The sequence below is a fragment of the Haliotis rufescens genome, unplaced genomic scaffold (genome assembly GCF_023055435.1).
Source record: "Haliotis rufescens isolate VD_foot unplaced genomic scaffold, xgHalRufe1.0.p SCAF_1, whole genome shotgun sequence".
In the NCBI taxonomy this organism is placed as follows: Eukaryota; Metazoa; Mollusca; class Gastropoda; order Lepetellida; family Haliotidae; genus Haliotis; species Haliotis rufescens.
The window spans coordinates 93732234-93750504 of NW_025963779.1; the positions used below are offsets into that span (position 1 = coordinate 93732234).

At 42.2% G+C, this 18271-nt stretch overlaps 1 protein-coding gene across 2 annotated transcripts in view; it reads left to right on the plus strand.

Moving 5' to 3' along the window:
• The window catches only part of LOC124124605 (hemicentin-2-like), a 368103-nt gene that overhangs the window by 281007 nt on the left and 68825 nt on the right, over positions 1-18271 (plus strand). For both annotated transcript variants that reach the window (XM_048403772.1, XM_048403774.1), the window contains exon 5: positions 10282-10501. In XM_048403772.1, coding sequence (XP_048259729.1) covers positions 10282-10501 — 220 coding nt within the window. The remainder of the gene's footprint in view (positions 1-10281; positions 10502-18271) is intronic.

Sequence of the window (18271 nt, forward strand, 5' to 3'; positions counted from 1 at the left end):
GTGTATTTGCACTGTCTCATCTTGCCCAGCCATTCCTACTGTTTCCTTGTCTCCCTGCTGTACAGCGATACCATGTATTTGTTCGGTCACCTCTCTCACCCAGCCATTCCTCCTGTTTCCATGTCTCCCTGCTGTACAGCGATACCATGTATTTGTACTGTCACATCTCTCGCCCAGCCATTCCTACTGTTTCCTTGTCTCCCTGCTGTACAGCGATACCATGTATTTGTTCGGTCACCTCTCTCGCCCAGCCATTCCTCCTGTTTCCGTGTCTCCCTGCTGTACAGCGATACCATGTATTTGTTCGGTCACCTCTCTCGCCCAGCCATTCCTCCTGTTTCCATGTCTCCCTGCTGTACAGCGATACCGTGTATTTGTTCGGTCACCTCTCTCACCCAGCCATTCCTCCTGTTTCCTTGTCTCCCTGCTGTACAGCGATACCGTGTATTTGTTCGGTCACCTCTCTCAAGTGTATTAAGTGAGATGTAATGTAGGTTTCCTGTGCTTTTTGAAGCGGTTCTCAACAGTAAGCTATGATATACTGATCTCAGTTGCAGTGTGAGTTCATCTGTGTCTCTACAATTTATTAAACATGTTTGTTAAATATGTCAACTTTTTCTTACATTGGTGTGGGATTAAATAAACCTTGTTCATGAGAATAATTTTGTATTCAGTAATTGCATACTCTTTTCATGCTAATTTTATTTTCATTTAATGCTCATTTTATACTCATTTTATACTCATTTTATACTCATTTTATGCTCATTTTATACTCATTTTATACTCCTTTTGTGCTCATTGTATGCTCTTTTTGCTCATTTTATACTCATTTTATACTCATTTTTTGCTCATTTTATACTAATTTTATACTCACTTTTTGCTCATTTTATACTCATTTTTTGCTCAATTTGTACTTATCTTATGCTCATTTTATACACTCTTTTCATCCCTGTTTGAGTCTCTTTCTTCAATTTTACTATTCAATTTTATTTAATGCACCCTTAACAAGTCATCGTTAGTCCATGTGGTACTGATTCAGGACAAATATGGAGGGACCATTTGACCTTTGACTCAGGACAAATATGGAGGGACTTTTGTCAAGTTGCAGGAATTCACAGATACAAGTTTCTCTGTAATGTCTTTTTTTATTTCTTCAAAAGAAAACCAGTGATTGTGTAGAAGAATCCACCTATGAATAATGATGAAATCAGACATCCAGCTCTGAGTATAACCCACCATGTGACAAACTGCCCCACTGGTTAACAATCTCATCCAATATTAGCTGACATTTAGCTCTATACGGGTTCATAACTTCTTTGTAATAGCCAGCGCCTGCAGGAGCTCAGGTGTGATTGCAGGTAATACCTCTGTGCCATACTATCCTGAAAAGACCTGCGCATTAATGAGGGCAGATTGCCGTGAAGGGAGAGTAGACACATTGTTTGCTTCTTTCTGTTTTATTCTCCACAAAAAGGATTAGATGAAAGGCAATAATTTCCAGCATTTCAGCCCAGAAAGGAACTATAGACATATCTGGCATGATGAGTGGGATGTTTGTGTGTTGCCTTCTTGCCAGGAAGTTATTCTCCGTAACAGAGGCGGGAGTCTGCATATCTAATGACTATATCTAATGACTATATCTAATGACTATATCTAATGACTATATCTAATGACTATATCTAATGCCTATATCTAATGACTATATCTAATGGCTATATCTAATGACTATATCTAATGACTATATCTAATGACTATATCTAATGATTATATCTAATGACTGTATCTAATGACTATATCTAATGACTATATCTAATGATTATATCTAATGACTATATCTAATGACTATATCTAATGATTATATCTAATGACTATATCTAATGACTATATCTAATGACTATATCTAATAACTATATCTAATGCCTATATCTAATGACTATATCTAATGACTATTTCTAATGACTATATCTAATGACTATATCTAATGACTATATCTAATGACTATATCTAATGATTATATCTAATGACTATATCTAATGACTATATCTAATGATTATATCTAATGACTATATCTAATGACTATATCTAATGACTATATCTAATGACTATATCTAATGACTATTTCTAATGACTATATCTAATGACTATATCTAATGACTATATCTAATGATTATATCTAATGCCTATATCTAATGACTTTATCTAATGACTATATCTAATGACTATATCTAATGACTATATCTAATGACTATATCTAATGACTATTTCTAATGACTATATCTAATGATTATATCTAATGACTATATCTAATGACTATATCTAATGATTATATCTAATGACTATATCTAATGACTATATCTAATGACTATATCTAATAATTATATCTAATGATTATATCTAATGATTATATCTAATGATTATATCTAATGACTATATCTAATGACTATATCTAATAACTATATCTAATGACTATATCTAATGATTATATCTAATGCCTATAGCTAAAGATTATATCTAATGATTATATCTAATGACTATATCTAATGATTATATCTAATGCCTATATCTAATGATTATATCTAATGACTATATCTAATGATTATATCTAATGCCTATATCTAATGATTATATCTAATTATTATATCTAATGATTATATCTAATGACAATATCTAATGATTATATCTAATGATTATATTTAATGCCTATATCTAATGATTATATCTAATGACTATATCTAATGACTATATCTAATGACCAAATCTAATGACTATATCTAATGACTATTGCGTACGAGGTGATTTCCAAATTCAAACACAAAGGTTTGAAACTTGAAATCGGTTCATTCAAAACTAAATTGTGAAATCAATAAATGACCCCCCAAGATTATGAATAATTGACACATTTACACACCACACCAGTATCTAAGTATAGTACCTTCCTGACGACTGCTTACATTGAAGAGTACCACATGTCTGTCTCACTGCCCCAAAACAATGCAATGAGCGTTTACCGAATGTCAGCAGAAACAATGTAATACAGTTACAGTCATTATTGAACAAAAAAATACTGCCATATAACACTGTAGCCGACGCTACATTGTGAGTCATTCACCAATGTGCAGAATGTGTCACTGTCCTATGTCTTCCATCAGGAGTCCAGAATAGTGTGGGCAGCGGGCAGTAATTGGGGGATTTTAGACAGGTTTCAAATACACACTTACAACTTACAACAATCTTAACATATCTTATATAAGGTTGATCGGTGAAAGGGGCTCTCGGGTAGCTTAGTGGTTGAAGCGTTCTCTCATCACACCTAGGACCTGGGTTCGTTTCCCCACATGGGTACAATGCGTGAAGCCAATTTCTGGTGTCCCCCACCATGATCTTTGACGTTTGCTGAAACCCATGAGCAAAGGCATGGTGTTGATTGGCAGAATCTGGGATTCCAACCCATGAGCAAAGGCATGGTGTTGATTGGCAGAATCTGGGATTCCAACCCATGAGCAAAGGCATGGTGTTGATTGGCAGAATCTGGGATTCCAACCCATGAGCAAAGGCGTGGTGTTGATTGGCAGAATCTGGGATTCCAACCCATGAGCAAAGGCATGGTGTTGATTGGCAGAATCTGGGATTCCAACCCATGAGCAAAGGCATGGTGTTGATTGGCAGAATCTGGGATTCCAACCCATGAGCAAAGGCATGGTGTTGATTGGCAGAATCTGGGATTCCAACCCATGAGCAAAGGCATGGTGTTGATTGGCAGAATCTGGGATTCCAACCCATGAGCAAAGGCATGGTGTTGATTGGCAGAATCTGGGATTCCAACCCATGATCAGAGGTAGCTGGCTTGTCCAGTTGACATGCGAATTGCGGCACCTTAGTCAAACATGTCCCCTCCTTTACCTTAACATGACTGGATATTGTAGGCAGGTCCTGGGACAGAGGGGCTGATCATGGTCTGGAGTGCGGCATTCCAGACAGTCAGTATTGGGTGGTCATGGGTCCTTCTACCACCTGTGTGTACCTGTAACGATCAACCCCCCTCCACCTGTAACAATCAACCCCACTCCACCTGTAACAATCAACCCCACTCCACCTGTAACAATCAACCCCACTCCACCTGTAACGATCAACCCCCCTCCACCTGTAACAATCAACCCCACTCCACCTGTAACAATCAACCCCACTCCACCTGTAACAATCAACCCCACTCCACCTGTAACAATCAACCCCACTCCACCTGTAACAATCAACCCCCCTCCACCTGTAACAATCAACCCCACTCCACCTGTAACAATCAACACCCCTCCACCTGTAATGGTAAACCCCTCTCCACCTGTAATGATTAACCCCACTCCACCTCTAATAATCAACCCCCCTCCACCTGTAATGATCAACCCCCTCCACCTGTAACAATCAACCCCCTCCACCGGTAACGATCAACCCCCCTCCACCTGTAATGGTCAACCCCCCCTCCACCAGTAATGGTCAACCCCCCTCCACTTGCAACGATCAACACCCCCCCATCTGTAATGGTCAACCCCCCACTGTAACAATCAACCTCCCTCCACCTGTAACGATCAACCCCCCTCCACTTGCAACGATCAACACCCCCCCCCTCCCCCATCTGTAATGGTCAACCCCCCTCCATCTGTAATGGTCAACCCCCTCCACCTGTAACTATCAACCCCCCTCCACTTGCAACGATCAACCCCCCCACCCCCCATCTGTAATGGTCAACCCCCCCCCCACCTGTAACGATCAACCCCCCTCCACCTGTAATGGTCAACCCCCTCCTCCTGGTGTTGATTGGCAGAATCTGGGATTCCAACCCATGAGCAAAGGCATGGTGTTGATTGGCAGAATCTGGGATTCCAACCCATGAGCAAAGGCATGGTGTTGATTGGCAGAATCTGGGATTCCAACCCATGAGCAAAGGCGTGGTGTTGATTGGCAGAATCTGGGATTCCAACCCATGAGCAAAGGCATGGTGTTGATTGGCAGAATCTGGGATTCCAACCCATGAGCAAAGGCATGGTGTTGATTGGCAGAATCTGGGATTCCAACCCATGAGCAAAGGCATGGTGTTGATTGGCAGAATCTGGGATTCCAACCCATGAGCAAAGGCATGGTGTTGATTGGCAGAATCTGGGATTCCAACCCATGATCAGAGGTAGCTGGCTTGTCCAGTTGACATGCGAATTGCGGCACCTTAGTCAAACATGTCCCCTCCTTTACCTTAACATGACTGGATATTGTAGGCAGGTCCTGGGACAGAGGGGCTGATCATGGTCTGGAGTGCGGCATTCCAGACAGTCAGTATTGGGTGGTCATGGGTCCTTCTACCACCTGTGTGTACCTGTAACGATCAACCCCCCTCCACCTGTAACAATCAACCCCACTCCACCTGTAACAATCAACCCCACTCCACCTGTAACAATCAACCCCACTCCACCTGTAACGATCAACCCCCCTCCACCTGTAACAATCAACCCCACTCCACCTGTAACAATCAACCCCACTCCACCTGTAACAATCAACCCCACTCCACCTGTAACAATCAACCCCACTCCACCTGTAACAATCAACCCCCCTCCACCTGTAACAATCAACCCCACTCCACCTGTAACAATCAACACCCCTCCACCTGTAATGGTAAACCCCTCTCCACCTGTAATGATTAACCCCACTCCACCTCTAATAATCAACCCCCCTCCACCTGTAATGATCAACCCCCTCCACCTGTAACAATCAACCCCCTCCACCGGTAACGATCAACCCCCCTCCACCTGTAATGGTCAACCCCCCCTCCACCAGTAATGGTCAACCCCCCTCCACTTGCAACGATCAACACCCCCCCATCTGTAATGGTCAACCCCCCACTGTAACAATCAACCTCCCTCCACCTGTAACGATCAACCCCCCTCCACTTGCAACGATCAACACCCCCCCCCTCCCCCATCTGTAATGGTCAACCCCCCTCCATCTGTAATGGTCAACCCCCTCCACCTGTAACTATCAACCCCCCTCCACTTGCAACGATCAACCCCCCCACCCCCCATCTGTAATGGTCAACCCCCCCCCCCCACCTGTAACGATCAACCCCCCTCCACCTGTAATGGTCAACCCCCTCCTCCTGTAATGGTCAACCCCCTCCACCTGTAATGATCAACCCACCCACCCATCCCCCCTCCTCCTCCTGTAATCATCAACCCCCCACCTCCTGTAATTGGCAACCCCCTCCATCTGTAACGACCAACCCCCCTCCACCTGTAACGATCAACCCCCCTCCACCTGTAATGGTCAACCCCCCTCCACCTGTAATATTCACCCCCCCACTGTAACAATCAACCGCCCTCCACCTGTAACGATCAAACCCCCTCCACTTGCAACGATCAACCCCCCCCCCCCCCCCCCCATCTGTAATGGTCAACCCCCTCCATCTGTAACGATCAACCCCCCTCCACCTGTAATGGTCACCCCCCCCCACTGTAACAATCAACCGCCCTCCACCTGTAACGATCAAACCCCCTCCACTTGCAACGATCAACCCCCCCCCCCCCCCATCTGTAATGGTCAACCCCCTCCATCTGTAACGATCAACCCCCCTCCACCTGTAATGGTCACCCCCCCCACTGTAACAATCAACCGCCCTCCACCTGTAACGATCAACCCCTCTCCACTTGCAACAATCAACCTCCCGCCCCCCATCTGTAATGATCAACCCACTCCTCCTGTAATGGTCAACCCACTTTTCCCCCTCCACCTGTAACGATCAACCCCCCTCCACCTGTAATGATCAACCCCCCTCCACCTGTAATGGTCAACCCCCTCCACCTGTAATGATCAACCCCCTCCACCTGTAACGGTCAACCCCCCTCCACCTGTAACCATCAACCCCCCCCCTCCACTTGCAACGATCAACCCCACCCACCCACCCCCATCTGTAATGGTAAACCCCCTCCATCTGTAACGATCAACCCCCCTCCACCTGTAATGATTAACCCCCCGCCACCTGTAATGATCAACCCCCTCCACCTGTAACGATCAACCCCCCTCCACCTGTAATGATCAACCCCCCTCCACCTGTAATGATCAACCCCACCCACCCACCCCCATCTGTAATGGTAAACCCCCTCCATCTGTAACGATCAACCCCCCTCCACCTGTAATGATTAACCCCCCGCCACCTGTAATGGTCAACCCCCTCCACCTGTAACAATCAACTCCCCTCCACCTGTAACTATCAACCCCCCTCCACTTGCAACGATCAACCCCCCGCCTCCCACCTGTAATGATCAACCCCCCTCCACCTGTAATGGTCAATCCCCCTCCACCTGTAACAATCAACCCCCTTCCACCTGTAACTATCAACCCCCCTCCACCTGTAATGATCAACCCCCCTCCTCCTGTAATGGTCAACCCCCTCCACCTGTAACGATCAACCCCCTTCCACCTGTAATTGTCAACCCCCTCCAACTGTAACAATCAACCCCCCTCCACCTGTAATGGTCAACCCCCTTCCACCTGCAATGATCAATGACATTGCCTGGTCCAGACTCGATAATTTACACACTGCCAACATGTAGCTGTAATATTGCTGAGTGCAGCAATATGGTCAAGACCTCAAAGTCTCTTTTTATGCAAATTATTTACTTTCTAAATACAAGAAATACCAGAAAGAATAAGAAGATATCAGGATACTTTCTAGTGAATCAATAAAGTGTGTCATGGTATAAAAGGAATGTGATAAAAGCATGCACACAGCTGAAGTTGGTGACATGTTCACAAGAGTGAACTATTTCATCACCTGCCTCAGCAGGTGAGTGGGAAGATAGTTACAAAACTATACGTGATATGTGAGGCTGCAGGTTAGATTCATGTCATGGAATTTTCATGTTAAAAAGATTGTGACTTTTGACCAACATAAGACTGATATAAAAAGGCCAGTTTATAACATTAAGTGTAAAACCATGAGCTGATTTAGTATTCATTAGTTTGCCAGTTCATGTGTCCCTTCCATTATATATTTGTCAAAGTTGGATACAATCCTGTTATTATATTATAACAAGTTGCCGCATGATGTCTTCTGTGAAAGTGAGATTTAATACTGCCCCCTGGTGGCTAGACATATAGTTTGTGGCTCATTTCATAAAGTGACAAGTTCTAGTATTGGCACTATCTGACATTGCAGCCATCAGTGATGCTGAAGTTGGACATTGTGCTGTGCCACACGGCGCCAACACCACTCAACTTAACACTCGTAAACTTCAAAATCAAAATACAGCTTTTATGTTTTTTCTGGCAAATGATTTTTATCTTATCTGTGATCCTAGGACACCATAATATGATTATTTCTGAGGTACTTTGGGAATTTATTGTACACAAGAGTGAGGGAAACATAGAGGTATTGATTAATAACAGAGAGTTTCATCAGTGCAGAGCATGAAGGTTTTAGTTCAAATGAGAGATGGCAACTGTCTCTCTGGTATATTAGAATGGAATTACATCTGTCCAAAGTTAGACTGATAAAGTGATCTCTGATAGAATATCCTCTGCTTGTTTTTGTTCCTGTTTGGGCTTTGGTCATTCCTACTGTCAGTGTGGGTGCAGTGAAGCCGAGGGCTACGAGCCATTGGTAGATTATGATGTGTGAAAAACACATTGCTGGTGTAAGTGTAGTGCCAGGGGACACACTACACACTGCTACCAATGTCAGATAGTATAATATGGCAAGGGACACACTACACACTACTACCAATGTCAGATAGTATAATATGGCAAGGGACACACGACACACTACTACCAATGTCAGATAGTATCATATTGCAAGGGACACACTACACACAACTTCCAATGTCAGATAGTATAATATGACAAGGGACACACTACACACTACTACCAATGTCAGATAGTATAATATGGCAAGGGACACACTACACACAACTACCAATGTCAGATAGTATAATATGGCAAGGGACACACTACACACTGCTACCAATGTCAGATAGTATGATATGGCAAGGGACACACTACACACTACTACCAATGTCAGATAGTATAATATGACAAGGGACACACTACACACTACTACCAATGTCAGATAGTATAATATGGCAAGGGACACACTACACACTACTACCAATGTCAGATAGTATAATATGACAAGGGACACACGACACACTACTACCAATGTCAGATAGTATAATATGGCAAGGGACACACTACACACTACTACCAATGTCAGATAGTATAATATGGCAAGGGACACACTACACACAACTACCAATGTCAGATAGTATAATATGACAAGGGACACACTACACACTACTACCAATGTCAGATAGTATAATATGGCAAGGGACACACGACACACTACTACCAATGTCAGATAGTATCATATTGCAAGGGACACACTACACACAACTTCCAATGTCAGATAGTATAATATGACAAGGGACACACTACACACTACTACCAATGTCAGATAGTATAATATGGCAAGGGACACACTACACACAACTACCAATGTCAGATAGTATGGTATGGCAAGGGACACACTACACACAACTACCAATGTCAGATAGTATAATATGGCAAGGGACACACTACACACTGCTACCAATGTCAGATAGTATAATATTGCAAGGGACACACTACACACAACTACCAATGTCAGATAGTATAATATGGCAAGGGACACACTACACACTGCTACCAATGTCAGATAGTATAATATTGCAAGGGACACACTACACACAACTACCAATGTCAGATAGTATAATATGGCAAGGGACACACTACACACTGCTACCAATGTCAGATAGTATAATATGGCAAGGGACACACTACACACTACTACCAATGTCAGATAGTATAATATGGCAAGGGACACACTACACACAACTATCAATGTCAGATAGTATAATATGGCAAGGGACACACTACACACTACTACCAATGTCAGATAGTATGATATGGCAAGGGACACACTACACACTACTAACAATGTCAGATAGTATAATATTGCAAGGGACACACTTCACATTACTACGAATGACAGATAGTATAATATTGCAAGGGACACACTATACACACTACTACCAATGACAGATAGTATAATATGGCAAGGGACCATGAATCTATTAGTGACATTACTGTGAATATATTGGTGTCATTACCATGAGTCTGCTGGTGATCCTTGCCTTGAGAATATTGGTGTCTTGTTTTACAATTACCAGTGACACGATCTGTTTTGTGAAATGCTACTATCTGTGGACACAGGTGGGCTGGAAGCGTGTCGACAAGGGTCACATGACAACAATCGGGACAATGACGTGGGTGAAGGATCGTAGCATCACAGTGGACCACATCGAGAAAAGTGAGGAGGTTTCCGACTGGAACCTCATGATAAAAAATGTCCAGCCCCTGCATGCTGGGATGTATGAGTGCCAGATCACAACGCCGGAGAAGCTGCGCAGGAAGGTGCAGCTGAATGTGTTTGGTGAGACATTAGTATTGCTTACTTGTTGTCAACACAAAACTGTTAATGCTCATACTTTTGGGAAAAGTAATTATTTGCAGTTTTCTTTTAATTTGAAGATTCATGTATTTCATTAAAACAATTAAAAGATAATTTGAAGGTCTAGAATCTTTATAAAAAATAATTAAAGTGTAAGTGGTGTAATGCTGGTCAGTAGGACTGCAATTGGAATAAATCAGGGATCACATGAGTTTAATGGGAAATCAGTGGTTATGACTTGTTTGTTGAACAGATATGTAACATGAAAGATTTAAGGTTAGGAATGAATTCTTACAATGATCGTGACTCCCTCTATCCAGGCAGCTGCCTGACATTGTTTGGTAATACCCTGAATAATGATTCTGGTAGTGAGTGACTCTTGGGATCTGAAGCTATTCCTCTCAGAGAGCTACTTAGAGTTGTTTGTTCATGTTGTGTTGTTGTGTTGTGCTAGTACACTGTTGGTAGATCATGCTGTATTGGTCATGTTGTGCTGGTACACTGTTGGTGGCCCATGTTGTGCTAGTACATTGTTGGTGGCCCATGTTCTGCTTGTACACTGTTGGTGGCCTATGTTGTGCTGGTCATGTTGTGCTGGTACACTGTTGGTGGCCTATGTTGTGCTGGTACACTGTTGGTGTCTCATGCTGTATTGGTCATGTTGTACTACTACACTGTTGGTAGCCCATACCCCAACCTAACCCCAACCCTCATGTTATAATTCTGTACAGTCAACTTGATGCCAGTGATAGTGGGACAACTGTTGTATCCTTCTATCATGCTGTAACCCTTACCCTAACCCTCATGCTATAATTCTGTAGAGTCATCTTGATGCCAGTGATAGTGGGACAACTGTTGTATCCTTCTATCATCCTGTAACCCTGAAACTAACCCTAACCCTAACCCTAACCCTCATGCTATAATTCTTTACAGTCATCTTGATGCCAGTGATAGTGGGACAACTGTTGTATTCTTCTATCATGCTGTAACCCTAACCCTAATCCTAACCCTCATGTTATAACTCTGTACAGTAATCTTGATGCCAGTGATAGTGGGACAACTGTTGTATTCTTCTATCATGCTGTAACCCTAACCCTAACCCTAACCCTAACCCTCATGTTATAATTCTGTACAGTCAACTTGATGCCAGTGATAGTGGGACAACTGTTGTATTCTTCTATCATGCTGTAACCCTAACCCCAACCCTCATGTTACAATTCTGTACAGTCATCTTGATGCCAGTGATAGTGGGACAACTGTTGTATTCTTCTATCATGCTGTAACCCTAACCCTAACCCTAACCCTAACCCTCATGTTATAATTCTGTACAGTCATCTTGATGGCAGTGATAGTGGGACAACTGTTGTATTCTTCTATCATGCTGTAACCCTTACCCTAACCCTAACCCTCATGCTATAATTGTGTACAGTCATCTTGATGCCAGTGATAGTGGGACAACTGTTGTATTCTTCTATCATGCTGTAACCCTAACCCTAACCCTAACCCTCATGTTATAATTCTGTACAGTCATCTTGATGCCAGTGATAGTGGGACAACTGTTGTATTCTTCTATCATGCTATAACCCTGAAACTAACCCTAACCCTCATACTACAATTCTGTACAGTCATCTTGATGCCGGTGATAGTGGGACAACTGTTGTATTCTTCTATCATGCTGTAACCCTGAAACTAACCCTAACCCTCATAATACAATTCTGTACAGTCATCTTGATGCCGGTGATAGTGGGACAACTGTTGTATTCTTCTATCATGCTGAAACCCTAACCCTCATGTTATAATCCTGTACAGTCATCTTGATGCCAGTGATAGTGGGACAACTGTTGTATTCTTCTATCATGCTGTAACCCTAACCCTAACCCTAACCCTAACCCTCATGTTATAATTCTGTACAGTCAGCTTGATGCCAGTGATACTGGGACAACTGTTGTATTCTTCTATCTTCCTGTAACTCTAACCCCAACCCTAACCCTAACCCTCATGTTATAATTCTGTACAGTCAACTTGCTGCCAGTGATAGTGGGACAACTGTTGTATTCTTCTATCATGCTGTAACCCTAACCCTAACCCTAACCCTAACCCTCATGTTATAATTCTGTACAGTCATCTTGATGCCAGTGATAGTGGGACAACTGTTGTATTCGTCTATTATGCTGTAACCCTAACCCTAAAATTAACCCAAACCCTCATGCTATAATTCTGTACAGTCATCTTGATGCCAGTGATACTGGTACAACTGTTGTATCCTTATATCATGCTGTAACCCTAAAACTAACCCTTACCCTCATCCTATCATTCTGTACAGTCATCTTGATGCCAGTGATACTGGTACAACTGTTGTATCCTTCTATCATACTGTAACCCTAAAACTAACCCTAACCCTCATGCTATCATTGTGTACAGTCATCTTGATGCCAGTGATAGTGGGACAACTGTTGTATTCTTCTATCTTGCTGTAACCCTAACCCTAACCCTCATGCTATAATTCTGTAGAGTCATCTTGATGCCAGTGATACTGGTACAACTGTTGTATCCTTATATCATGCTGTAACCCTAAAACTAACCCTAACCCTCATCCTATCATTCTGTACAGTCATCTTGATGCCAGTGATAGTGGGACAACTGTTGTATTCTTCTATCATGCTGTAACCCTAACCCTAACCCTAACCCTCATGCTATAATTGTGTACAGTCATCTTGATGCCAGTGATAGTGGGACAACTGTTGTATTCTTCTATCATGCTGTAACCCTAACCCTAACCCTAACCCTCATGCTATAATTCTGTACAGTGATCTTGATGCCAGTGATAGTGGGACAACTGTTGTATTCTTCTATCATGCTGTAACCCTTACCCTAACCCTAACCCTCATGCTATAATTGTGTACAGTCATCTTGATGCCAGTGATAGTGGGACAACTGTTGTATTCTTCTATCATGCTGTAACCCTAACCCTAACCCTAACCCTCATACTATAATTGTGTACAGTCATCTTGATGCCAGTGATAGTGGGACAACTGTTGTATTCTTCTATCATGCTGTAACCCTAACCCTAACCCTAACCCTCATGCTATAATTCTGTACAGTGATCTTGATGCCAGTGATAGTGGGACAACTGTTGTATTCTTCTATCATGCTGTAACCCTTACCCTAACCCTAACCCTCATGCTACAATTCTGTACAGTCATCTTGATGCCAGTGATAGTGGGACAACTGTTGTATTCTTCTATCATGCTGAAACCCTAATCCTAACCCTCATGTTATAATTCTGTACAGTAATCTTGATGCCAGTGATAGTGGGACAACTGTTGTATTCTTCTATCATGCTGTAACCCTAACCCTAACCCTAACCCTCATGCTATAATTGTGTACAGTCATCTTGATGCCAGTGATAGTGGGACAACTGTTGTATCCTTCTGTCATGCTGTAACCCTAACCCTAACCCTAACCCTAACCCTCATGTTATAATTCTGCACAGTCAACTTGATGCCATTGATAGTGGGACAACTGTTGTATTCTTCTATCTTCCTGTAACTCTAACCCCAACCCTAACCCTAACCCCCATGTTATAATTCTGTACAGTCAACTTGATGCCAGTGATAGTGGGACAACTGTTGTATTCTTCTATCTTCCTGTAACTCTAACCCCAACCCTAACCCTAACCCTCATGTTATAATTCTGTACAGTCATCTTGATGCCAGTGATAGTGGGACAACTGTTGTATTCTTCTATCTTGCTGTAACCCTAACCCTAACCCTCATGCTATAATTCTGTAGAGTCATCTTGATGCCAGTGATACTGGTACAACTGTTGTATCCTTATATCATGCTGTAACCCTAAAACTAACCCTAACCCTCATGCTATAATTCTGTACAGTCATCTTGATGCCAGTGATACTGGTACAACTGTTGTATCCTTATATCATGCTGTAACCCTAAAACTAACCCTAACCCTCATGTTATAATTCTGTACAGTCATCTTGATGCCAGTGATAGTGGTACAACTGTTGTATCCTTCTATCATGCTGTAACCCTGAAACTAACCCTATCCCTCATGTTATAATTCTGTACAGTCAACTTGATGCCAGTGATAGTGGGACAACTGTTGTATTCTTCTATCTTGCTGTAACCCTAACCCTAACCCTCATGCTATAATTCTGTACAGTCATCTTGATGCCAGTGATACTGGTACAACTGTTGTATCCTTATATCATGCTGTAACCCTAACCCTAACCCTAACCCTCATGTTATAATTGTGTACATTAATCTTGATGCCAGTGATAGTGGGACAACTGTTGTATTCTTCTATCATGCTGTAACCCTAACCCTAACCCTAACCCTCATGCTATAATTGTGTACAATCATCTTGATGCCAGTGATACTGGTACAACTGTTGTATCCTTCTGTCATGCTGTAACCCTAAACCTAACCCTAATCCTCATGCTATAATTCTGTACAGTCATCTTGATGCCAGTGATAGTGGGACAACTGTTGTATCCTTCAGTCATGCTGTAACCCTAAACCTAACCCTAATCCTCATGCTATAATTGTGTACAATCATCTTGATGCCAGTGATACTGGTACAACTGTTGTATCCTTCTGTCATGCTGTAACCCTAAACCTAACCCTAATCCTCATGCTATAATTCTGTACAGTCATCTTGATGCCAGTGATAGTGGGACAACTGTTGTATCCTTCTGTCATGCTGTAACCCTAACCCTAACCCTAACCCTAACCCTAACCCTCATGTTATAATTCTGTACAGTCTTCTTGATGCCAGTGATAGTGGGACAACTGTTGTATCCTTCTGTCATGCTGTAACCCTAAACCTAACCCTAATCCTCATGCTATAATTCTGTACAGTCATCTTGATGCCAGTGATAGTGGGACAACTGTTGTATCCTTCTATCATGCTGTAACCCTAAAACTAACCCTAACCCTCATGCTATAATTCTGTACAGTCATCTTGATGCCAGTGATAGTGGGACAACTGTTGTATCCTTCTGTCATGCTGTAACCCTAAAACTAACCCTAACCCTCATGCTATAATTCTGTACAGTCATCTTGATGCCAGTGATAGTGGGACAACTGTTGTATCCTTCTATCATGCTGTAACCCTTACCCTAACCCTCATGCTATAATTCTGTACAGTCATCTTGATGCCAGTGATAGTGGGACAACTGTTGTATCCTTATATCATGCTGTAACCCTAAAACTAACCCTAACCCTCATACTATAATTGTGTACAGTCATCTTGATGCCATTGATAGTGGGACAACTGTTGTATTCTTCTATCATACTGTAACCCTAACCCTAACCCTCATGCTATAATTCTGTACAGTCATCTTGATGTCAGTGATAGTGGGACAACTGTTGTATTCTTCTATCATGCTGTAACCCTTACCCTAACAGTCAACTTGATGCCAGTGATAGTGGGACAACTGTTGTATTCTTCTATCATACTGTAACCCTAACCATAACCCTCATGTTATAATTCTGTACAGTCATCTTGATGCCAGTGATAGTTGGACAACTGTTGTATTCTTCTATCATGCTGTAACCCTAACCCTAACCCTATCCCTCATGTTATAATTCTGTACAGTCAACTTGATCCCGGTGATAGTGGGACAACTGTTGTATTCTTATCTCTTGCTGTAACCCTAACCCTAACCCTGATGTTATAATTCTGTACAGTCATCTTGATGCCAGTGATAGTGGGACAACTGTTGTATTCTTCTATCATGCTGTAACCCTAAAACTAACCCTAACCCTCATGCTATAATTCTTTACAGTCATCTTGATGCCAGTGATAGTGGGACAACTGTTGTATCCTTCTGTCATGCTGTAACCCTAAAACTAACCCTAACCCTCATGCTATAATTGTGTACAGTCATCTTGATGCCAGTGATAGTGGGACAACTGTTGTATTCTTCTATCATGCTGTAACCCTTACCCTAACCCTGATGTTATAATTCTGTACAGTCATCTTGATGCCAGTGATAGTGGGACAACTGTTGTATTCTTCTATCATGCTGTAACCCTTACCCTAACCCTAACCCTCATGCTATAAATCTGTACAGTCATCTCGATGCCAGTGATAGTGGGACAACTGTTGTATCCTTCTATCATGCTGTAACCCTAAAACTAACCCTAACCCTCATGCTATAATTCTGTACAGTCATCTTGATGCCATTGATAGTGGGACAACTGTTGTATTCTTCTATCATACTGTAACCCTAACCCTAACCCTCATGCTATAATTCTGTACAGTCATCTTGATGTCAGTGATAGTGGGACAACTGTTGTATTCTTCTATCATGCTGTAACCCTTACCCTAACAGTCAACTTGATGCCAGTGATAGTGGGACAACTGTTGTATTCTTCTATCATACTGTAACCCTAACCATAACCCTCATGTTATAATTCTGTACAGTCATCTTGATGCCAGTGATAGTTGGACAACTGTTGTATTCTTCTATCATGCTGTAACCCTAACCCTAACCCTATCCCTCATGTTATAATTCTGTACAGTCAACTTGATCCCGGTGATAGTGGGACAACTGTTGTATTCTTATCTCTTGCTGTAACCCTAACCCTAACCCTGATGTTATAATTCTGTACAGTCATCTTGATGCCAGTGATAGTGGGACAACTGTTGTATTCTTCTATCATGCTGTAACCCTAAAACTAACCCTAACCCTCATGCTATAATTCTTTACAGTCATCTTGATGCCAGTGATAGTGGGACAACTGTTGTATCCTTCTGTCATGCTGTAACCCTAAAACTAACCCTAACCCTCATGCTATAATTGTGTACAGTCATCTTGATGCCAGTGATAGTGGGACAACTGTTGTATTCTTCTATCATGCTGTAACCCTTACCCTAACCCTGATGTTATAATTCTGTACAGTCATCTTGATGCCAGTGATAGTGGGACAACTGTTGTATTCTTCTATCATGCTGTAACCCTTACCCTAACCCTAACCCTCATGCTATAAATCTGTACAGTCATCTCGATGCCAGTGATAGTGGGACAACTGTTGTATCCTTCTATCATGCTGTAACCCTAAAACTAACCCTAACCCTCATGCTATAATTCTGTACAGTCATCTTGATGCCATTGATAGTGGGACAACTGTTGTATTCTTCTATCATACTGTAACCCTAACCCTAACCCTCATGCTATAATTCTGTACAGTCATCTTGATGTCAGTGATAGTGGGACAACTGTTGTATTCTTCTATCATGCTGTAACCCTTACCCTAACAGTCAACTTGATGCCAGTGATAGTGGGACAACTGTTGTATTCTTCTATCATACTGTAACCCTAACCATAACCCTCATGTTATAATTCTGTACAGTCATCTTGATGCCAGTGATAGTTGGACAACTGTTGTATTCTTCTATCATGCTGTAACCCTAACCCTAACCCTATCCCTCATGTTATAATTCTGTACAGTCAACTTGATCCCGGTGATAGTGGGACAACTGTTGTATTCTTATCTCTTGCTGTAACCCTAACCCTAACCCTGATGTTATAATTCTGTACAGTCATCTTGATGCCAGTGATAGTGGGACAACTGTTGTATCCTTCTATCATGCTGTAACCCTAAAACTAACCCTAACCCTCATGCTATAATTGTGTACAGTCATCTCGATGCCAGTGATAGTGGGACAACTGTTGTATTCTTCTATCATGCTGTAACCCTAAAACTAACCCTTACCCTCATGCTATAA